The sequence below is a fragment of the Hemicordylus capensis genome, chromosome 4, assembly GCF_027244095.1.
Source record: "Hemicordylus capensis ecotype Gifberg chromosome 4, rHemCap1.1.pri, whole genome shotgun sequence".
Classification (NCBI taxonomy): Eukaryota; Metazoa; Chordata; class Lepidosauria; order Squamata; family Cordylidae; genus Hemicordylus; species Hemicordylus capensis.
The window spans coordinates 65115513-65140166 of record NC_069660.1 but is presented as its reverse complement, the minus strand read 5'-3'; the positions used below and the strand labels follow the sequence as shown (position 1 = coordinate 65140166).

Here is a 24654-nt window from a genome sequence, read left to right as displayed (position 1 = left end):
CTTCATGCATATGCTCTTCCACTGAGCTATGGCCCCATTCCCTAAGCGGAATATCTTACAGCACTTGCAAGTAGTCACCCATCCAAATGCAAACTAAGGTGTATCCTGATTAGCAAAGGGGATGATTCATGCTCAGCACCACAGCACCATCTCTTCTCCCAGTTTCTGGAATAATTGCATCCAAGCTGGAGTGTACTATATGCAGAAAACAGAAGGAACTCTCCTACTCTCCAGAAATAAACCACAAGAGATGTTCCAGAAGAACAAGAGATGCATTGCTTTGCGAAGCAGACCTAGAAACTTAAGCAAATGAGCCAGGCAACATACTGTGGAGGAATAAAGAAAATATTAAAAATCACCAGCTGAACCTGAAGAAAAATTACTGTCCAGTCCCTAATATTATTTTGGACTCTAATTTTGCAAGCAAATATTATTTGTCAAGAATTCCTCTGGGCGGGGGAATACTGGGGCTGACATAACATTCAAGGGTATATCAGCCTAGTAATGTGGCATGCATGCCAGCTGTGCAAACTCACAGTGACTTATAGGTTCTCAAAATTCAGAAGGTGACCCTATTTTCTACAGGACAAAGCCTTCAAGCTGCTGGCCTCACACTGCACAACCCAGAAGCCTGTGGCAGGGGTGTCTGACAACAGGTTCCTCTCTCAAAATCAAGACGACAAAATGAGCTGCATTACTCAGAGTCTGTGCCGTAATCAGGGCATTTATTAGTGCAAAATAATCACAAACATCAAAAGTATTGCAAAAAACCCCAAAATGTAACATCTTATTCAATAGTTTAAGCAATAAAGTCATTGATCTCAAAGGAATATAGACTCGGGATGTTCCCGGAACCAAGCGGGGGTGTGGGGGGTGTGGACTTTAAGGGCAGGGCAGGGTTCATTTACCCTCCCTCCACTTTTCCCTCATCAGTGCTCCATTGCAAACCAGTCTGGCATGGCAGCAGCGTACTTCCCTGCCACCCCGTCCACTCCTCAGACCGGAAGTAAGCAGAAGTACCTGGCGCGTGTGCACATGTCAGACATGTTTGTGCAAGCAAAAATGTCTTACACTCCAATCCCTACTTGGTAACATATTTCAACATATCCAATACATCTTACTAGAATTATGGAATAGGGCTGAGGACATATGAGTTCAAATCCTGATCAGCCATGAAGCCACTGGGTAACCTAGTCACTTTCAGCCTAACAACCTCACAGGGGTGTTGTGAGTATTTAAAAAAGGACAACCCCTTGTGTGCTGCTCTAAGCTCCTATGAGTTTAAAATGTATAAGTCATAGGATAAGTAACTAACAAGTGTGCTTAATTAACTAGTTTTCTTTGTTCCAATGTGGGGGATATTTCTAAGTCTCCTTATTGGTTTTTATTAATCTTTATCAAAAAGTGCTCTTATAAAGACTTCAAAATTAAAGATTTGTAGATACAGACTAGCAAAACTTGCAAAAATTTCAAAGATTGAAATTTGTCAGTTGTTTGATGCGATGTTCCTAGGTTTCTTAACTGATTTTTACTAATCTTTATCAAAATGTGTTCTTATTAATACTTCAAAATTATAGATTTTCATATACAACTGCACAAAATTTCAAAGATATAAATGTCAGTTGTTTGATGTGATTAGTTTAAAATGTGCCAACATCCAACATACAGTCAGGTATAGATTTTTGTTCTTAACCTCAAACAAATCTTGATTGTATTTGTTTGAAATGAGGCTGCTTATACTCTTAAAGCAATATATCCTGACCCAGAAGTATCTTGTTTCAGAATCAGTGACAGAACTGAAATATGAATGATTGTGGAAAATATTAGAAGTTCAACAAGCATAAATGGTTGGTTATAGAAAGAGCCTTGTCTTCAATCATTATTGCAATATTTGCTTCCATGGTCTCTGGAAGTAGCCACGATGAGTTTGCAAGGTTTACTGTTCCTGGACGCTTCTTGGAGTGGAAAGGTTTTCTGAATTAAGCAGAAATGTGGAATAAGCCATCTCCAAATCCTCTTTGGAGCCCTAAAAGAATGAGCAGAAATCTCAATGGTATTATCAATGGGGCCCAGATCCACAACTGAAATTATATCTCAAAATGATCTGATTCATGAAAGAACACTCCACTTTGTGAAGCACCAATGCAACATAAGATTTCCATATAAAAATATGTCTTTTTAGTAGGATAACACTTCTAAATAGATTTTAGATTTCCTAATGCATATTTATCACAATGGCCTTTCAAGTTATAAGAATGTACTGTGGTGAGCATTGTGGCTGCATGCTCTCCTCCCCTTCCCTCTGCTTTTGTCTGAAATTAGAAGTTTCTGTTCTCAATTTGTAACAAGCAGCAATTTCCCATTTGGTATGTATACAGTAAGCTGTGGTTTGTACTTGTCACAGCTGACAAACCAGGATATCCAATGGGGAAATGTGAACATTTCATTCTCCCTCAACCCAACAGTAATATGTGACACTGTGGTTCTTCTAAGTATTACAGGACCTCAAAGACCAAGAAAAAGCGTGGGTGCATGGAGGGCAAATTGTAAGAGAGTACAATTTATGATATTATACAACAGCATTAAAAGCAGGAAAATTGGAACCTAAGGCTAACGCCTTAACAGACATGCCATGTGATCAGTCACATGGCATGTCTGTTAAGGCATTAGCCTTAGGTTCCAATTTTCCTGCTTTGAAGCTTGAGCCAAAATGAGATATCTGGTCTTAAACTGGTAGGGTTGTTGTTGTTGATGATGTTGTTGTTTTAATCATTAAATCCATTAGCATTCAGCACTTTACCATTAAATCCAGCAGAGGAGAGGGAGAGGTCCATCTACTTCCCACTCAATACTGCCTGGGGTGAGAGACCAGGTGGGTCTTGGGGGCTCTCTCTGCTGTTGCCTGCCTACTCCTGCTTCCCTTGTGGGGCTGCTGCCTGTAGGTAACATCTGTGGGAAGTGAGTGGAGGACTGGGACCAGCCCCTGAGTGACTCAGCTGTTCCTCGGCTCATCTACTCAGTTCTGGGCTTTATAGGAGGCTGTTTGTGACAGTGGGCCCGCCACTGAAGGGGCAACACCTACGGGGGTCACCTCCTTGGGGGAGCCACCTCGGGGGAGGGAAAGGGCTAGAGGGCTTCTGTTTAATTGGTTTTAGCAGTTTGGGAATTGGGTTGAAGTTGCTGCAATGTGTTTGGGTTCATCTGGAGATGGGGAAACAGGGGGCACCTTCGTTGACTATGGGGCAGCTATTCTGGTGGTGGTGGGGAATAGAAGAAGAAACGTTGGCAGGTCAGCAGGCCATTCCAGGGGAAGGGTAGTCAGAAATGTAATAACTGTCTCCCCTTCCAGCTGTCCTGCCAGCTCTTTGACCTCAGGGAGCATTGCCAACAACCTACACAGTCTTACCTTGCTCCTCTGCAATGCCAGCTCAGTCCAAAATAAGCCTGAATTCATCCATGATTTGATTATGGATGAAGGGGCCGACCTGGTATGTATTACTTAGACTTGGTTGGGGGAGGCTAGTGGTCCAGTCTGGTCCCAGTTTCTCCCTTCAGGATATTCTGTATAGGATCAGGTGAGGGGACGTGGGCGGGGAGGTGGAGTGGCTGTGGTCTATAAGGATAAGATCTCCCTTACCAGGGTCCCTGTTAGGGTATTGGACCATACTGAATGTGTGTACTTAAGTTTGGGGACCAGGGATAGATTGGGACTTCTGTTGGTGTACCGATTGCCCCGCTGCCCAACAGAATCCCTTACTGAGCCCACAGACTTGGTCACTGAACTCGCTTTGGAGTCTCCCAGACTTTTGGTGCTGGGGGATTTCAATGTTCATTTTGGGACCAATTTGTCCGGGGCAGCTCACGAGTTCATAGTGGCCATGACAACTATGGGCCTATCCCAAGCGGTCTCTGGATGGACGCATATTGCAAGTCACACACTTGATTTGGTCTTCTACTCTGATCAGGGTGGTGTTCCGTGGGTGGGGACTCCTTTGATCTCCTCATTGTCATGGATGGACCACCATCTGGTTAAGGTTGGACTTACAACCACTTCCCACCTCCGCAGGGGTGAGGGGCCTATTAGAATGGTCCACCTGAAGAGGTTATTGGATCCAGTAAGATTCCAAGAAGCCTTAGAGGGATTCAATGTTGGCTTTGCTGGTGATTCTGTTGATGCCCTGGTTGAGAATTGGAACAACCCACTCACCAGGGCAGTAGACACGATTGCCCCAAGCATCCCCTCCGACCAGCTTCAAAATTGACCCCTTGGTATACGGAAGAGCTATGGGGGCTGAAGTGACAAGGTAGGTGACTGGAGTGCAAGTGGAGAAAGACTCAATTTGAATCCAACAGACTACGACATAGAGCACATTTAAAGATCTATGCTCAGGCAATACGTACTGCAAAGAAGTGTTTCTTTTCTGCCCGTATTGCCTCTGCGAGTTCACGTCCAGCGGAGTTGTTCAGGGTTGTGAGGGGACTAGTATCCTCCTTCCCTCCCTTGAACCAGAATTTGGAGTCATCAGTTACTCGCTGTGACGTGTTTAAAGAGTTCTTTGCAGATAAAATCTCTTGGATTTGGGCCGATCAAGATGGAGACTCCACAGTTAATTTGATGTCTGAATTGGAGGTGTCCAGCAACTCCTCTTATGTGATTTGACTAAATCGGTTTCAGTTTGTGACTCCTGAGGATGTAGACAAGCTGCTTGGAGTGGTGAGGCCTACCACTTGTTCTCTTGACTCTTGTCCAACATGGCTTGTTCAATCTAGCAGGAAGGCTGTTATAGACAGCCTGGTGGAAATCATAAATGCTTCTCTGAGGGAGGGCAGGATACTATTGACCATAGTATCCTTCTGGAACGTCTGAGAGTGTTGGGGGTGGGAGGCACTGTTTTACAGTGGTTCCGCTCCTACCTCTCAAACAGATTCCAGATGGTGTCGATTGGAGACTGTTGCTCTTCGAGATCTGAGCTTAAGTATGGCGTCCCTCAAGCCTCTGTACTTTCTCCAGTGCTTTTTAACATCTACATGGAACCACTGGGATAGATCATCAGGGGATTTGGAGTGGAGTGTTACCAGTATGCTGATGACACCCAGATCTACTTCTCTATGTCAACTTCCTCAGGAGCTGGCATATCCTCTCTAAATGCCTGCCTGGAAGCAGTAATGGGCTGGATGAGGGAGAATAAACCGAAGCTGAATCCAGATAAGACGGCGGGGTCAGAACTCCAGAGACAATCTTGATCTACCTGTTCTAGATGGGGTCACACTTCCCCAAAAGGAACAGGTTCACAGTCTGGGAGTACTTCTGGATTGACACCTCTCCTTGATTTCTCAGGTTGAGGTGGTGGCCAGAGGTGCTTTCTATAAGTTTCGGCTGATACGCCAGCTGTGCCCGTTTCTCGAGATCAGTGACCTCAAAACAGTGGTACATCTGTTGGTGACTTCCAGACATGACCTTTGTAATGCACTCTACATGGGGCTGCCTTTCTACGTGGTCCAGAAATCCAGTTGGTTCAGAATGTGGCGGCCAGGCTGGTCTCTGGGTCATCTCGGAGAGACCACATTACTCCTCTGCTGATGGAACTTCACTGGCTGCCAATAGCTTTCCAGGCAAAATACAAAGTGCTAGTTGTAACTTATAAAACCCTAAACAGCTTAGGCCCTGGGTATTTAAGAGAGCATCTTCTTCACTATGACCCACACCACCCATTGAGGTCATCTGAGGAGGTCCGTCTCCAGGTACCACCAACCCGTCTGGTGGCTACACAGAGACGGGCCTTCTCAGTTGCTGCTTCGAGATTGTGGAATGCGTTCCCTGCTGAGATATGATCCTCCCCATCTCTGGCAATTTTTTAAAAACACCTGAAAACCCATCTTTTCACCCAAGCTTTCCTAGCTTTTAAAAATTGTCTGTTTTTAATTTTATGGCTGTTTTTAAATTGTTGCATTGTTTTAATTTTTATATGTGTTTAAATTGTTTTTATGTTAACCGCCTAGAGATGAAAGTTTGGGCGGTATAGAAGTTAAGTAAGTAAGTAAATCCATTAGCATTGGTGACTTGCACCAACTGCTTTAAAATGCACCTTTGGACACCATGGCCAAACTAGACATTATAAAATGTTATTAAAAGGCCATAAATGAAAAGATATAAAGAGCATTTGGATGAAAAGCAGGATAATAAAAATCAAACTAAACCATGGGTGATGCACATGAGGGTAAAAACATAAAGGAGAAGTAACACAAACAAAGTGTCAATACTGGCAGTTGAAAAGATGAGACATAAGATTACCAATGCAATGTTTATAGAGCAGTTGCAACCCAATACTAAAGTCAAGGGAGAAATGAAAGAAGCCATGAGAGATATTGGTCACTCAAAGGGTTAAAAGGTTTGCTCATTTGCTTGCTTTCTTCTCTGCCTTCTCAGTTGTTTCTACTTTCAGTTTGGCTACTGTGTTTAAGGCTTGAAGTGTTACAGCTGGTGTGCCAAAAAGAGTACTGATGACGGTGCTTTACATAGAAACGTTTGCTTTGCTTACATGTCTGAAATTTTTTTTTTAACATCCTGTTTTTGCACATTAAAGAGGTTGTTTTGTAACTTTTGTGAAGTGTTGTCATGCACATTTCATTGCCGTTATATCGTTTCATTAGATGTTTTAAAATACACCGAGTGATCACCAATCCACATTTCTCCTCTTCTTCCTAGTAACATTTCAGACTATACATCATATGATGTTATTGCAATATTATTCTCCCCATTCCATCACTGGCTGATGGGAATAGAAAGAGACACAGCACAATGACATCACATCATGCATCTGAAGGGAGGGCAAAGAGGCACATAGAAGCAGCAGCTCCATGTCTCTTGTAATATACCCATTACTACCATTACTACTTAGGGAGTAACTCACCTTAAGTGGAGCAGTGGGGAAATGCTTGACTAATAAGCAGAAGGTTGCCAGTTCAAATCCCTGCTGGTATGTTTCCCAGACTATGGGGAACACCTATATCAGGCAGCAGCGATATAGTAAGATGCTGAAAGGCATCATCTCATATTGCACGGGAGGAGGCAATGGTAAACCACTCCTGTATTCTACCAAAAGAAAATCACAGGGCTCTGTGGGCGCCAGGAGTCGAAATCGACTCAACGGCACACTTTACCTTTACTTAGGGAATAACTGCAGAATAGCAGATAGGGTTACCAATTTTTCAGTTGGTGTTTGCTGCTTGCTTTAACAGCTTGATCTACAGTTATTGAATTTAACAACAGCTACCAAAAGCTATGATCTTAATTTCCACAAATCAAGTGGTCAGAGGCACAGCCAACAGAGTTGTATTTTACAACTCTGAATCTGCCTTAAATTGAGTCAAACCCTTGAGCCTTTTAGTTCAGTATTGTCAACAGTACACTGTTGGTAGCAACTCTCCCAAATCTCAGACAGGGTTCTTTCTCAGCACTGCCTGAAGGTGGCAGAAATTAAATCTAGGACCTTATCCATGCAAAACACGTGGTCTATCAATGAGCTGGGTTTCACAGTGCTCGACTGACTTTTTCATAAGAGAAAACTCTGGCAGGTTTGTGGCTACCATAGAGCACAGGAGAATGAGCGTCCTTAGGCTGCCACTGCCCCGAGCACTTCTGGGGACCGCCAGATGCTCACCTGGCCCTCCTCTCTTCATGCCCATACATAACCACTAGTGGCAAAATGGGCACACTGCCCTTTTGCTGCTTCTACTCAGCACTTCATTCATGCACTTGGGGTTGGGGTGGGTTCATTCTTTCTCTGCTTGGAGCACACCCAACCTGACCCCATCAGCACATGAATGAAGTACCATGTGGAAGAGGCAGAAGGCCCATCCCACAGCCACCAGTAAGCTCTCTACACACTGTCACTCCATGGTCATTCTTAAAAATAAGGGCTACCAGGTACAGGTCAGCTTAAGTGGCGCAGCGGGGAAATGCTTGACCAACAAGCAAAAGGTTGCCGATTCGAATCCACGCTGGCACTATATTGGGCTGCAGTGATATAGGAAGATGATGAAAGGCATCGTCTCATACTGTGCAGGATGAGGCAATGGTAAACCCCTCCTGTATTCTACCAAAGAAAACCACAGGGCTCTGTGGGCGCCAGGAGTCAAAAGTGACTTGACAGCACACTTTGCCATTACCAGGTACAAAGGAGCAGACAAAGCTCCTGTTCTTTAAACAGAAGGAATTTGGGCAAGTGTAATTTGACATGTAACGCTGAGAAAACCCGGAATGAATGAAATTCCTTCTTCTGCATGACTTTTAGAACTACTCTTCTCCTTTGCATCTGGTCATCCTATTTTAAAAATACTTGCTCCCCAAGCTTCAAAGTGCCAGAATCTTGGTCATGCGTACTGTACTTTCCCATATTTAATACCTTTGTGTTGGAATTCTGGCTCCTAGAAACAGACCCCACTTAACAATGTAGGGCTTAGCAAGGTGTTAATAGGAAGAAGATGAAAAATTTGGGGGTCCACAAGTATTCATACCAGGAATAAGGAATGGCATAAAGCACAACTTTAATAAGCAGAGTGGCTCAACAACTTTGCACAGCAGTAGCTTTCTTGTGCTCTGACACTTCCAAATGTCTTTAGGGCATGTTCACAAATTACCATTCCCTTAATTTGGTTAACTAATAAGGGGATGACTTATTAATGTCTAAATTATAAACCATCACTAAAGAAAGTAACAGATAATGAGCACCACAAGGATATTAAAGGGGATTGGTGTTTTTTAAAAACTCCTAATGGTCTGTAATTGAGATTACATAATAGCTACTATACCCATGTTTACAATAATCTAGCTTCTACTTACACTTTTTATCTTCTTTGGTTTACCAGCTGATTTGGGACTGCCAGTAGTAGCTACATACTCTGTAAAGAATGAGATATTAAGGAATTAAGCATAAAATAATGCAAGGCTCCACACCTTTCAACTTCTACATAGGACTGAATAACTTTTATTTATTTATTAAATGAAGCACTACATTGTATTTGCTGATGAACACCAAGTCACAACTAGACTCCTTCTACCATGTCAAAGAAACATTACATTATGGACTTAGAGGTGCTCTGGTTAGTATTTTCTGTCATGATGACCTTAGAAATCAAGAACATGGCTTCAAAATTATAAGAATTAAAAGCAGGAGTTGTGATTTCTTGACTTGTCTCTTGGCTTCTGATTTTTAGGCATATACTTTTGCTGCAGTTTCACACGTTCTGCCATTGTTATGAACACTAATATTTTTTTAAAAGTTGATGTTCTCATCATTTTAGCAGAACTCCCATGGCTTAGCCCAGCTGGGGCATTTGTTATGCATAGCACTGAGTGCCTGGAACACTGGAGATGGCACTAACCCATCTCTCACCGGAATGTTTTTTCGATGTTTGAAAACTGATGCTACCTTTGCAAAAAAGTGGAGGAGGTGTCAGGACCCCTCCGCCTGACTCAAACCCTAATGGGGCCTCCTCAAGGGAGGAGGAGAGGAACAAACCCCAGCTGTTCCTCCCTGCATGAGGACTGTCCCCCAGGAACCATAGATTGTCTCTTCTACAGAAGCCCCTCTCAAAGAACTCGGAAACATATCAGATCCAGTATCTCCCAACTATGCTTCTGATCTGCCCCCAGAACCCTCATTGTTGCTTCCAGGACTCCAGCAGTGGCGGCAACATCAAGCCATTTGGCCATCGTATTTAATCGACAGACTCTGTATTTACATTGGCCTAGTTCAGATGCTCTAACAAACCAAGTTTGTTGAATGGGAAATTTGAGCTGAATGACCAGTTAACCGGCATACTCCCTCCTCTCCTTCCCCTTTCCTCCTCACCTTGTGCATATAGGACTCCTGCTTGTTAAACTACAGCTTTGTGTGTCATAAAACCACAAGATCTGTGGCTTTGCTGTGGCCTACAAATCAAAATATGAAGCCAGGATCAGATCTTGGTTGTATATCTTGGTTTATGAGCTGTAGTTGCCAGGTGAAAACAACATGTGGAGCTGCGGTTTAACAAGTCAGGATTCTTCCATCACATTTGGAATGGGGAGAAAGAGCAGGAGGAAGAGGAGGAGGAGGAATCACACAGGCTTGGCATGCCCCCAGCTTGCATACTCTGAACTGGGTCATTGTGTTCCAATTCTCACCAATACTGGCTATGTTTCAGTAGACCCACAGATGTTCTTAAAGCATAGCTTAATTTCATTCACAGAAAAGTTGTGCAGTGGTAGGCTCTCTTTCTCTAGTGGTTTTCAAATACAAGCTAGATAAAGGATACTATAGCAATTTCCCGCACTGAGCAAGGATGAAGGATGAAGACATCTAAGGTCCCTTTATGATCTAAAACTCCGTGATTCTATGGTCTTTCATACACTGTCCCATATTGACCCTCACTGGGTCATATTGCAATCTAGACATATATATGTTTTCAACAGTAAATATTACCATTGGTTGTCCCTATCTGGGTCTCATGATCTTCTTCCACACACACATTGTCCTTTGCACCATGCTGTCTTGCATTCTCAAAATCAGTCATGCTAATATTGGTCCTGTAGCTTCCAACTGAGACCAGATCTATTAGAAAGAGTGAAAAAGAGTACACTTTGCTCAATGCAACAAATATTTTTTCCTTGATTCTTAGACTAAAAATACATGTAATCATCACAATTTTTCTGAAATGCATTTACTCCTGGTTTTCCTGCATATAACAAGACTCTGGAGCAATGTTCCAATTGCAGGGATCAGAGGTGACCTAGCATCCTTACTTTTTTGGTGGCTGCATTAGTTATTATTTTTACAAGAAGAAGGCATGATTTGGTTTTGGTTTAAACTAGGGTGAGTCAAGGGTAGGGTTGTGCGTTTTGTGTTTTTTTCTGTTTTGTTTTTGGCTAGAATCCGAAACACGCCAATTTTGTTCTTTGTTCGAAATCAGCCAATCCGAAATACGCTAACTTTGTTCTTTGTTTGAAATTGCAAAATCCAAATCCGAAACGTTTTGGATTTTAAAAAGTGCCCCCCAGGAAAAACTAGTGGGTGGGGGTGGTAGTGCCCAATGGGTGGAAACTACCACCCAAATTTCAGAGGAATTGGGCAAAGGGCTGATCTTTGGTGAATTGTTGAAGTATAGGATTTTTCCCATAGGGAATAATGGAGGTTTCAACAAAAGTATAGCTTCATGTAGTGGGGAAAGGGGTGGCCCAGAGCAGAGTAGGGTGGGTGGTAATGCCCAGTGGGGGCAAAGAAACTGCCAGAATTATTTCAACGGAATTGGGCAGAGGGCTGATTTTTAAAGATTTAATGGAGTTTACACATCTTTCAAGTTCTTCCCCATAGGGAATGATGGAGGTTTCAGCAGCCCCATAACTGCACTTGTGGGGCACCGGTGTGGCCCAGAGTGAGTGGTGGTGTAGAGCACATAGGGTGCCAACCACCCCCATGGGTTGCTAACCCATGAGGTACTGGGTTCTGTTGTTTCTGAGATGTGTTGAGTGTGGATTCAGATTCTCTGGTAGCATGTGAGAGTGGATTCATGGCTTCTCATTGAAAATCTCATAGGCTACCAGAGAATCTACACTCAGAACACCTCAGAAACAACAGAAACCAGCACCCCATGGGTTAGCAACCCATGAGGGTGGTTGGCACCCTATGTGCACTACACCACCACTCGCTCCCGGCCACCCCAGTGCCCCCCAGGTGGAGTTATGGGTCTGCTGAAACCTCCATTATTCCCTGGGGGGGGACTTTAAAGAAGTGTAAGCTTCAACAATTTCTAAGAAATCAGCCCTTTGCCCTATTCCTTTGGAATCTGGGTTGTGGCAGGCACCCCTTGGGGCACTGCCACCCAACCCACTGTTTTGCCGCTCAGGTCCCCTTTCTGCCCCGAATCTGCCCCAAAGGCATGTAAACTTCAGAAATTCTTTAAAATCAGCCCCTTTCCCAATTCCTTTGGAATCTGGGTGGCAGCAGGCACCCATTGGGGCACTACCACCTGAACCACTCCTCTGCCCCCAAAGCCCCCTTTCTGCCCCGAATCCACCCCAAATAACATCAACATCACACATCACACATCAACAACAGCAGAGCTTTGGGAAAAATCAGGCAGATTTCCAAAGGTCATGCACATCCACATCCCCCCCACCCAAAATGCAATTGATCTACATACAACAGTGTGAATGAAATGCACACTGCCCCACTGGCGAGTGAGGGTAAATGCACACTGCCCCACTAGCCAAAGAGGGTAAAATTTACCCTTAAATTTGCTTAAAAGGAATAAGGAGGCAATTGCCAGCAGATCAGCACATGCTTTCGCTGGCCAATCTGTGGGCTGGAAGGGCTGGAAATTCAAACAGATGTCAAAACTCAAAATGGAGACTGAAGGAGAAAGACTTTTTGCGATTGCAAAATGGAGTTCCGGAACAGCCAAAACAACAAAACGTTTTGTATCTGAAACAGGGACGTTTTGTTTTGGCTACAAAATTTTCTGTTTTGAGCATTGGGTGTTCTGTTTTGGCTACAAATCAGCCGAAATGGCCTGTTTTGTGCACAAAATGTTTTGTATCCGAAACGAGACACACATCCCTAGTCAAGGGCAGTGTTCCTTCTAATTTTTATTATTAGTGAGTGGAAAGAGTTTTTTTCTGGGCGGCAGTATCAAGGCAGTGTGTGCATATAAAACACTCTCTCTCTCTCTCTCTCTCTCTCTCTCTCTCTCTCTCTCTCTCTCTCTCTCTCTCTCTCTCACACACACACACACACACACACACGGAAATGATTAATATGCCATGCTTTGTGGTCTAAACCTGGGGGAGGGGGAAGCACCCCCAGAACGAAGCCAAACTCTATGATTTCCAAGGGTCTTGACATACCCAATGCTTTGGACAGGGATTTCCCTTAGGAGAACAGACAGGATGGTTGCAATTTAAGATGTTAAAATGCCCAAACACTATTCATTAGGCTGAAAAGCCCCAGCTTGTCTTCTCAGCAACAGGAAGGCCAACTGTGGCCCCCACCAGACGCTTGCCACCCTGAGCTCCTCCCAGAGAAAAAGTGGGATTTTAAAAAACAGAGGTGTTTTTAAATAAACATAAGCCATATTGTTGAGGCAAGGAGCAACCGAAGTTGGAAGAGCACAGCACAAAAATGATCTATTGAATTGCACACGCCAGGCATATTCACTTGTGCGAGAATTGATCAGGAACTTTGGGGGTACCCATCGTGGACTGCCTTCTGGTGGGCAGAATCCAGCCCTGCCTGGCAGCTGTCACTCAACCCCCCCCCCCCCCGCAATGGGGGAGGGAGGAAAAAAGAACACCCTGGTGCTATCTTCTCCTGCCTTCAGGCACTGCACTTGTTTTGGGGGATCTTGTGCCACAGGTCCCGCACCCTCCTGGCCAAGCTTCCCAGCAAAACAGCTCTGTGTGGACTTGCTTAGCAGGCTTGCAGCCTCCACCTCCTTCACCTTTGTGTTGTGAAATCTCCTGCGTAACCTTTCACCTCCCGCCCACCCACTCCCCTCTGTTCTGTGCCCTGGGTCACTTGTTTGCCAACTACAGCTACGATGATCCTGGGAGTGGGAGGAGAGAGAGAGAGAGAGAGAGAGAGAGAGAGAGAGACTCTGGAGAGCACACAACTTCCCAGTGAGGTTCCGCAGGGCACTTTCATCCCAGAGAATGCCTCCCTTCACCCCCTCCGCTAGGGATGTGCACGGAACAGGAGCAGAGAAGTTCAAAGGTGGGGGGATTACTTTAAGGGGAGGGGAGGTGCACTCACCCCTCCCGCTGCTCCCCCCGACCCCAGCACTCCATTGTAAACCAGTCGGGCAAGGCAGCAGCGTACCTCCCTGCTGCCACATCCCCTTGTAGGACCGGGAGTAAGTGGAAGTACCCGGTGTGCATGCACACATTGTGTGTGCTCGCACACATGTCACATCATCCCCCTGCCTTCAGACTGGTGGAACCTATACTGTAATACTTCTGTCTCTTACTATTTGTGTTTCATTCCACTGATGATATAACTTATCCCATTACCAAGTCAGGAACTGATCCTGCCACAACCATGGCAGTGGACCCTCCCAATGTTTCCTCAGTGAAAAGGCAACTTCCATGGCTTTTAGTTCAAATCTGCACTCAGAGAAACATTCCCCACCTGCCAGCCACATGACATTGCTCAGGGCAGTGGGGGGGGGGGATGCAGATAAATGCACAAAACCAAAGTACAATGGCCCCATAAAGGGCCTCTGAACTGGTTCCGTGCCCTCCGCCTCTACCTGCCTATTGCTCAATTCCACGTGGCAGTGGCAGTAAACGAGACTCTGAAGGAGACAATTCCCTCCTTCACAAGAGGGGGGAGGTAGAGGTGAGGGGTGATGGGGAAAGGAGGTGAGGGGGAGCAGCAACCACAGATGAAGTGAGCAGCAGTTAGGGCTCGTTGCATGGGAGGCTTGTGGGGTGGATGCACACACAGCCATGCACCTTAGAGGGAACGGTGGCACAGTTTTGTAGATTTCATTAATGTCCTTCCTATCTTTCTCCCATAATTTGAGTTCCGATCTGGAGCTAAGATTCTAGGAACAGATCAATTAATTTTCAAAATGCTTCATATCTATCAGGTATCATCTATATCTTTTCAATCCTGCAATGCAGTTTTCTGTTTATCACTTTTTTCTGATCACCAAAGATAATATCTGTCATAATAAAGGAATTCTGTCATAAGAGAGGAATCACTCCCTCTGCTTTCAAATAGGGTATTAAGTGTGATACAGGGCACAGGGCACAGAAATGGACAAAGGGAGAAGGTAACAACTTGTTCTAGTAAGAACTAATCAGCCAACTTTCTTTTCACTGTCTCTACATCTGGACTAAATTTGGTGCAAATCGAGGTCCACAAGTTAGATCTCTTGAGCCTCAATTGTTCATGTGTCTGTCATCTTGGGTGGGTGTCATCATTACAAACTGCACCATTGGGGTGTCCCTGTGTGTCACTCACTACAGCTGTTCCAAATTTGGTTCAAATCAATTACACAGTCCTCAAATCAGTTGCACCTCAAAGGTTTATGCACCCACAATCTTGGAATGGGCTTGGTGACATCATCACAAACTACACCACTGAGGTGTCCCTGTGTGCCACTCACTACAGCTGTATGTAATTTGGTTCAAATCAGTTAGACAGTCCACAAGTTAGACCACTTGCACCTAAAAGTTTATGTATCCACCAACTTGGATTGGGGTAGATGACATAATCACAAACTATGCCATTGAGGTGTCCCTATGTGTCCCTACAGCTGCAGCAAATTTGGTTCAAATTGGTTAAGCAGTTCAGAAGTTAGCTCACTTGCACCTCAAAGGTTTACACGTCCACCATCTTGAATTAGCATGGATGACATCATCACAAGCTATGCCGTTGAGATGTCCATGTGTGTCACTCACTACAGCTGTATCCAATTTGGTCAAATAGGTTAGGCAATCCACAAATTTGCCTTCTTGCACCTCAGATGTTCATGAGGCTGCCATCTTGAATTGAAGTGAATGACATCATCACACACCATACCATTAGGGCATCCCTATGTGTCCCTACAGCTGTGGCAAATTTGGTTCAAATCGGTTAAGCAGTTCACTTGTGCCTCAAAGGTTTACGCATCCGCCATCTTGGATCAGGGTGGATGACATCATCACAAACTACAACGTTGAGGTGTCCCTTTGTGTCACTCACTGCAACTGTTCCTAATTTGGTTTAAATTGGTTAGAAAGTCCACAAATTAGCCTGCTTGCGCCTCAGATGTTCACGTGGCTGCCATCTTGAATTGGAGTGGATGACATCATTACACACCACACCATTTGGGCATCCCTATGTGTCCCTACAACTGTAGCAAAATAGGTTCAAATCAAGGTGGTTCATAAGTTAGCCCACTTGCGCCTCAAAAGTTTACATGTCCACCATCTCGGTTCTGGGTGGATGACATAATCACAAACTATACCATTGAGGTGTTGCTATGTGTCGGCTACAACTGTACCCGATTTGGTTCATATTGGTCCAGGCGTTGCGAAGTTGATCGCGGGGGACACACGGACAGACACACGGACACACACACAGACTGCCAGGTGATCTCACAAGCCTACTGGAAAGTATGCTAAAAAGGGTTCTGTGAGGCAGGGGGTATCACACTATAATGAAAGCGAAGTAACTGACCTTTTTAAAAGGCCCTCTGCTCGTCAGCAAAAGAAAAAAGAAAAGGCAGGGGTAAACATTGATCGATGCATATGCAGTTGGAGGATTCTGAGGATAGTAAAGGTAATCGTGGGGTGTATTCCAGTGCTAGGAGAAGGGAAATGGTGAGGGAAATGGTAACACTGAGAGGGACGCAACACCAGCAATCATTCCACTTAGCTTCAACATATGTCTGAGGGTAGGGGGAAGGCTGAGTGGAATGTGAACAAAGTGAAGTTTGTGCTCTTATCAAAGCTGTCATTTCATTGTATTGGTATGGTATGGTATGGTATGGTATGGTATGGTATGGTATGGTATGGTATGGTATGGTATGGTATATATGTAGCAGTGTTTTAAGTTTGTTCTAAAGTTTCCAAAAGTTTCCAAAAGTTTTCACTGTTAGCCAATTCAGATAAAGATTTTGGGGAGAGGGGAGCATAATAAACATAAGCATAATAATACATAAGGTTTAGAAAAGGAATGACACTTCACCAATATAACTGTTATGTTCTGCCTGATCTGAAACTCTGCATGTTGCTGCCCGTTGTGGCAGCTTCCTGAGGCAAAGTTTGCCTCAGTATCAAGGTCTTCTTGTTCTGGCGTGTTTTGTTTCCTGCTTGATTCCTCAAACTGTCTTGGTGTGACTTGGTGTAACTTGATGTGACCTCTGGCATGTTCCTGACCTTTGGCTACTGGTTTGACCTCTGATTCCTGATTGTCTCTTTGGCTCAACCTCTGACTACTGGGTTGGTCCCTGAACATGACTAATTGCCTGGCTCTCCCAGTCCCAGCTTCTAGCCTGAGCCACTTGACAGCCACTGAGGCAATTCTCATGAGCAGCCTAACTCATACTAGGGCAGCCCAGCCTGGGTTAAGCTGCTTGTCTGGAGCATTGGGTTTGCCCCCTGAACTGAGCACTTTCACTCTGCCTAACCTGACTTTTTACCCCAGCCTTTAGCCAGGGTTAAGGGCACAAGCATGCCCTTAACCTCGGTCTTGGGATCGTGTGTGTGCTTGGGCTACACGCAGTCCAAGTGCATACACAGAGTTTGGTGCCTACAGCACCCCATTCCTGTTCATCGTGTGGTGCATTGTGGGATTCCTGGAGGTCGGGGAAATGAGTCTCGGCTTCCGGCGATCTGCATTGCACAGAACCGTGTGGGTTGTGTGGGCATGCGACAGCGAGTGAAGATCATATGGGAGGAAGGTAGGTCCCATTAAGAAAAAGCCATTATTTATAAAGTTCACCTTCCCAAAGCCAGCAACTTTGGAAAAATTCAACAGCCCCTTGAATGTACAATTTGATTAGTGAAGGTTCAAATACATATTAATGCCTTATATACATGTTTAAAATAATATCTTATGCAAGCTGAAGCTGGTGTAAACTCACCTGAATTCTTGAAAAGTTTGAACTTGAGAACAACAAAGACGGTACCGAAAAGCAGAAGCATAACTGCAAGGGGAACCAAAACTGAGAGAAGAACTGTGGAATGTGTACTGTCTTTTTGGCTGGAAAAATAAATTAAAATTATACAATGGGAACCTTTGAATGCTATCCTCACACACTTACATATATTCTTCAGAAAGAAATGATGAGTATTTAAAATGGAAACATCATAGCCAAGATTCAGAACAAGACAATAATTGTTTTATCCTCACAGTGATATGCCGCTTTACTCCCATTCCCTACTGAGGCACAATCCGGTGAACTGAAGACATCCTTCACAGATTAATTTATTCAGGCCAATGATACAACCATAGAGTAATATCAAATGACAACATGTCACAAGCAGTAGGCTTGTGAATTCTGATTTGGGTACAAAATGTTTTGTGCCCGAAAATGTCAATTTCTGAGCTTTTGTAACAAAAACAAAATCAAGAATTAAAAAACAGAGACTTTTGTTTACAAATTGAAATGACTGTGTTTCGGACAGAATGCTTTGTTCTTTGCAAAAGCATTGCAATTGAAATTGATTTCTCTGACTCTCTCCACTCCAGCTGAGGCACTGAGTGATTAGCAGAAGATAAGATATGCAAAAAGCTGTTGAGCATGAATGGTTTAGTTAAGTATGTGTTGTATTCAGTGTGACTGAAATGCAAACTGACCTTGCAAAGGGATTTGGAAGACAGCATTTTGAGACAGAAATACCCAAATATCTTTGGGAGCTCAGTGCAATTCCAAAGCTCTTGTTAAAAGTCATGGTATAAATTGTGTGGAGAAGCTTTTCGAGAAGCTGGTTAGGAAAGTTCTGAAATTATACGGGTTTTTCTTTCCAAAGGTTTAGAAAGCATCTCTTGACTTGTTCAGGGGTCTTTTGAAGAGCTATTTTGTTTTTCTTCTGATTTTTATGAGTTATAGTGGTGTCTAAGTTTTGTTGCCCAAGTTGAGCAGTCTAATGTAATTTAGGCCACAATGTAATTTGGTAGGACATGATGTCTAAGCCAGTGGTTCACAACTTTTCATCCACATTGGTCATCCACATGGGACTACAGGTCATCCACATGGGACTACAGGAGACAAAAGGAGGGGGATGGGGAATAGCCCTGTCAATCTATTGACATCCCCAGGAATCTTAGTTGCTTCTCTCTTTCTTGTAACCATGATCCATGGTTTTGCACTTTCTTAAATGCAGTGATGATAAATCTCAACAATTCTGAACAGTAGGCTGATTTGTTTGGGCTATGGCTCACTCCACTTCAGTTAAATGAACATTTGAAGCTGTTCCATAGTACCAAGGCATTGGTCTATCTTGCTATCTCAAATGACCTGTGGTCACTGTTCCATGGGGAGGGAGTGTTTTTATTGAAAGATTGCTTGAATCCACAAATGGGTTGTGCTGCTGTGCTAGTGCCACAGGGACAGGCTCCCAACAGCTGCAAAATTCTCAAATAACTGTGCCAAAAAATTAAGTGTCGTTGTTGTTCATCATTCTCTTCATGCTTTCAACTTGTTTATGTGGGGCTTCAGGGGCAAAATAGTGGGTTGGGTGGCAGTGCCCCAAGGGTGGTGCACCCAGATTCCAAATAGGGCAAAGGGCTGATTTCTTAGGAATTTTTGAGGTTTACGCATCTTTTAGATTTTTTCCCCATAGGGAACATTGGAGGTTTCAGAAGCCCCATAACTCCACCTGGGGGGCACTGGGATGGCCCGAAGCGAGTGGTGGTGTAGTGCACAGAGGGTGCCAACCACCCCCCTGGATTGCTAACCCATTGGGGTACTGGGCTTTATTGTTTCTGAAGTGTTGAGTTTAGATTCTCTGGTAGCAAATGAGATTTTTAATGAAATACCATGAATCCATTCTCATATGCTACTAGAGAATCTACTCTCAGAACACCTCTAGAACAACAAAACCCTGTACTTCATGGGTTGGCAACCCACGTGGGTGGTTGGCACCCTATGTGCACTACACCGCCTCTTGCTCTGAGCCACCCCAGTGCCCCTCAAGTGCAGGAACCTCCATTATACCCTATGAAGAAAATCTGAAAGACGCGTTAACTTCATTAATTCTTTAAAAATCAGCCCTTTGCCAAATTCCTCTGAAAAAATTGTGGTAGCTTCCTTGTACCAACTGGGCACTACCACCAACCACACTTCACTCCCCCCCACCCCTTCAGTTGTGAAGCTATACTTTTCCTGAAACCTCCATCATACCCTATGGAGAAAATCTGAAAGACACGCAATCTTCAAAAATTCACCAAAAATCAGCAGTTTGCCAAATTCCTTTGAAATTTTTGTGGTAGCTTCCACTCATTGGGCACTATAACCCCCCCACTAACTCTTTTGACCATGTGACCCACTTTTAAATCTGAATTAATTCGGATTCGGATTAATTTGGATACAAAACAAAACTGGGGTGATTTGGAAGGCTTAATTTCGGACAAAATACAAAATGGGTTTGATTCGGATTTGGTACGAATTGAAACAGAAAAAATACAAAATGCGCAACCCTAACAAGCAGTACTGTCTATCCCAGGGGTTCCCAAACTTGTGTCCCCAGTGGCTGTTCGACTATAACTCACACCATCCCCAGCAACAATGACTACAAAAATAGTAGTTGGACTGTCGGAGACCCACAGTTAGGAAGCCCTGATGTACTCAGACTGCAGGTCTCAGTGCCAAACTTCACATTACATTGGGCACCCATGGCATTGTCTGCATAAAATGCAGTCTGGCTATCAAACTGAAATTCCTTTCCTCATCCTGTTACCTGCTGAAATCCTTTAACAAGAGAAAGGAGATGTCAGGGATTTAATCTGTAACTGTATGTGTGCAAAACAGGTGTGCTACCATTGAATTATGCCCCACCTCCAAACAGGAGATTTTGTTTTCTGCAAGTGAGTAAATTGAGGTTAATACAGGTGATTTGTCAGGTCCCATCAAATAAAATTAGTGGCAAACCCAGGAATTGGTTATGTCCATAGCCGTCGTCTTCATTCAGCTCATTACAATGCAAAATCTTGGGTACAACATGACCATTTTGTTGTTTCAGGTGAAAGCAGCACTATGACATAGTCGCTCACTATCTCACCCTTTGCTTCACAAGACCAGTTACTGTGACATAACAGTCCCCCCGGGTGTTTTCAACTAATAAAAAGCACATCAAAACGATAGTATGGGCTGAATACTATCATTCAGTGTGTTAGCTAATTTACCCTTGAAAAAGGGCCAGTCAACTATATGGATTTTCATTACTAGAGTCTAACTCAGGGATTCTCAAACTTGGGTCCTCAGGTGTTATTGGACTTCAACACCCATAATCCCCAGCCTCAGTGGCCTTTGGTTGGGGATTATGGGAGTTGAAGTCCAATAACACCTGAGGACCCAAGTTTGAGAATCACTGGTCTAACTAGAGTGGTCAGGGCATACATAGTTTTAACAATAATGTCATGAAAATGGAGCTTGACATAACAGAAAGAAAAGAGTAGTTGCACTTTTTTAAAGCATCCAGAACTGACTGCTGTTGGACCCAGAATACTTGCTTAGGTGTTCTGGAAACCTAACTGACCTTTTTATTATAATCTTATCAAGCCTGTGAATTTCAGACTCAATCCTAGATTCCTTCGAGTGTGAGGGTCAAAGTAAATGTGGCGATGGCAGTGCCAAATGCTTAAAATACAAAACTGTCCCAATCACTTAAGAAGTGGGAGGATTTGGTTTTTAAAACAAAGAGGACAAAACGCTCCCCTAACCCACTGCTTACTTCTCCACAGCCCCTCAGCGAGAGTGCTTTTCTCCCAGCCAAGCACACTCCCAGTATCATCACTCAGAGGGAGAAGCTGTAGAGAGGTGTTGCACAGGTGAGGTGGTGGCTGCAACAGCTCTGCCCACGCGCTTTCTTTGTTTTCAGAACTGGATCCCTCCATCCCACACTTTCTATGTGACTGGGGTAGTGTAGTACAGTCATCCCTCGCTAACTGCTAGGGTTCTGTTCTGGTAAAACCATACCATTGGCAAATTCGCGGTTGGCAAGGCATTAAAGTCTATGGGAAATAGGGGATTAGGGGAACCGTTGCCACAAAAAGACCTAAAAATAAAGGAAAAATAGGGGGGGAATTGCTAAAAAAAATCACCAAAAACCTTATAATATTGCCAAGAGTCATAAGAACATAAGAATAGCCCGGCTGGATCAGGCCCAAGGCCCATCTAGTCCAGCATCCTGTTTTGCACAGTGGCCCACCAGATGCTGCTGGAAGCCACAGGCAGGAGTTGAGGGCATGCCCTCCCTCCTGCCATTACTCCCCTGCAACTGGTACTCAGAGGCATCCTGCCTTTGAGGCTGGAGGTGGCCCAGAGCCCTCCGACTGGTAGCCATTTATAGACTTCTCCCCCATGAAGTTATCCAAACCCATCTTAAAGCCATCCAGGTTGTTGGCAGTCACCAAGAAGAATGAGCAGATTGGACCTCTAGAAATTTTTTTAACGCCCCCCCCCCACAAAAAAAATTCACTCAAAGGCAATTTAAATTGGCAAGGGACAGCAGGTCAGCAAGGGTCACCAAGAGGAGTGAGCAGATCGAACTGCTGGAACCGCCCCCACCCCCTGCGATCACTGGGGGGGAAAACAACCCATCACTAAAAAACCTTGCCAACCGCAGATACTTGGGTTGTAGTTGGCAAGACCTGTCACAATTTCCCATTCACATATACTCAAAACTGCGGTTGGCGAGGGATGACTGTATTTAAACACACACATAACTAGTGATGCTGTTTTTAAAAAAGAGGGTCTCACGGATCGTGAGACCCGCCTCATTCTCATTTAACCTGCTAAGTAACACTTATCTGTTAAATCCAGTAACAGGAACTGCTTCTTCCCCCTTGTTTTCTTTCAGTATGGTGCACTCATACTTCAGTATTCTTTGCATTTAAAATTTCACTGGCTTTTACAATAGCTTTTACATTCAGATTACATTCATTTATCTAATTCTACACATAAGTAAATATTGACTTCCTGCTTGCCCATCTGCGTGGTTCACAATAACTATAAAGTATTCAAGACTTTTACAGTGGCTCACCCTTCTGCTGAACTTCCAGGTCCTGCTGCTGCCTTGGCTTCATCTAAGGGAGAATTCCTGTTTTCAGAGTTCTTCCTGGGAATAACAACAGCATTGGATCCTGCTTTCGGATTGGGAGCTTCTTCAGAGTTTAGAAGGACTATTTAGTAGTGTGTGAGCAATTGGCATTCAGTGGTACATGACGAAACAAAAGGAAGGAAAGAAGGAAACAGTCAGCATTTTTAATACACAAACAAGAGATCATCTAGGATTATAATTCTGACATTCCACTGAAATCCATTACATACCATGGAATTGTACAAATATATCTAGACATTGATAATACCCAGTTTCAGATATCTATACAAAAGTCACATGAATTTTAAAAATAAATTGTTGTTGACCAGCGTCAGGTTGCCATCATCATCCAGCATCAGGTTGCCATCAAGATGGCAATTTTTCATATTGCAAACCTGCAATACAGCTTTCAAAAAAGGGCCAAGAGCCAGGGGCTCTTCCATTCCTTTAAGGTAAAAATGCGAAAATGGTTATTTTAATAACTCATATTAAACTACAATACCAATAAGCAATTTCGAAATAAATTGCATTTTGGACATACATTATTTATCCCATAGTCACAAGAAAAAAAGTCTATTACCCTTTTAGAAGACAGATGGAAAATCCTTTTTATTTGAACATTTAACAGAATCTGGTCTTACTGCTGATTTTATTGCTGCCGACTACATCCGTTTTATAATCTATGTTTTGTTTTATGAATTCTTTAAAAAAATTATTTCATTTTATTGTGTTAAAATGTGTTGTGATCCACCTCAAGCATCTTTGACTGAGAGGCAAGCTAAAAATATTTAAATTCATTCATTCATTCATTCATTCGATTTCTATATCGCCCTTCCAAAAATGGTTCAGGGTTTACACAGAAAAATAATAAATAAATAGATGGATAAATAAATATTATAAATATGAAACTCTTCATCTTACTTTTGAAAAAAAATTGTACATCAGCACATATGATAACATTGGCAGTGTTCTGTACTATGGTTATGTTTGTAAGCATTTCCAGAATGCTTTTTCAAGTGTGGCTTACCTTTGCCACAGTTATCAGGTGTATTCAGACAAAGTCAGCTAACTGTCAGCTAATGGTTCCTCCGAGGACAATCCAGCCTTCAGTCACCCCCTACCTTGGCCTAGGAAAACCCTCCTGCAGGCCTGTCTTAAGATCCCCTTGATATTTTGGCTAGCAAATTCACCAGATTTGGGCCTGATGACAGCACCATCAGATTAATTCACAACTGGTTAGAAAACTGTGCTCATTGATGGCTCTTTGTCAAACTGGAGAGAGGTTTCCCACAGGGAGCCACAGAATTGTGTTCTGAGCCCAGCACACTTCAATATTTTTTACTGACGAAGGGGTGAAGGGAATCCTCATCAAATCTGCAGATGACACAAAACTGGGAAATACAGCTACCTTAGAAGGCAGGAAGAAAATTAGGAACAACTTTGACAGAATGGAAAACTAGACTGTGAACTAACAACATGAAATTCAACTGAGACAAATGAACTCATCTTAGGCAAAATCAAAACCAAAACAAAAGTCAAATGCAAAGATATATAATGGTGGTTATTTGGCCTAGCACTAATATATGTGAAAATAATCTTGGGATTGCAGTCAATCACAAGCTGAACATGTGTGAGTAGTGTAATGCAACTGGGGGGGAAGGTGGGGGTGATAATGTAGTTTTAGTTTCTGTCACATGAAGTAATAGTTTCACAGTATATTCTGCACTAGAAAGACCTCATCTGGAGTAATGTGTCCAGTTCTTGTTGCTGGACTTTTAAAAGGCTGTAAACAATCAGAATGGGTTTAGAGAAGGGTAATAAAGATGCTTGAGGAATCAACCTCTTATGCGGAAAGTTTGAAG

General features: G+C 43.5%; 1 protein-coding gene across 4 annotated transcripts in view; it reads right to left on the bottom strand.

Annotated features, from left to right (window-relative positions):
- Window positions 1-698: 698 nt before the first annotated feature.
- PIGR (polymeric immunoglobulin receptor) overlaps window positions 699-24654 on the bottom strand; it is a 91472-nt gene continuing 67516 nt past the window's right edge. For all 4 annotated transcript variants that reach the window (XM_053249665.1, XM_053249666.1, XM_053249667.1 and 1 more), the window contains exons 7-11: window positions 22736-22874; window positions 17614-17732; window positions 10467-10595; window positions 8843-8901; window positions 699-2026 (exon numbers count right to left, since the gene is read on the bottom strand). In XM_053249665.1, the coding sequence (XP_053105640.1) occupies window positions 1937-2026; window positions 8843-8901; window positions 10467-10595; window positions 17614-17732; window positions 22736-22874 (536 nt within the window). In that variant the 3' untranslated portion in view covers window positions 699-1936. The remainder of the gene's footprint in view (window positions 2027-8842; window positions 8902-10466; window positions 10596-17613; window positions 17733-22735; window positions 22875-24654) is intronic.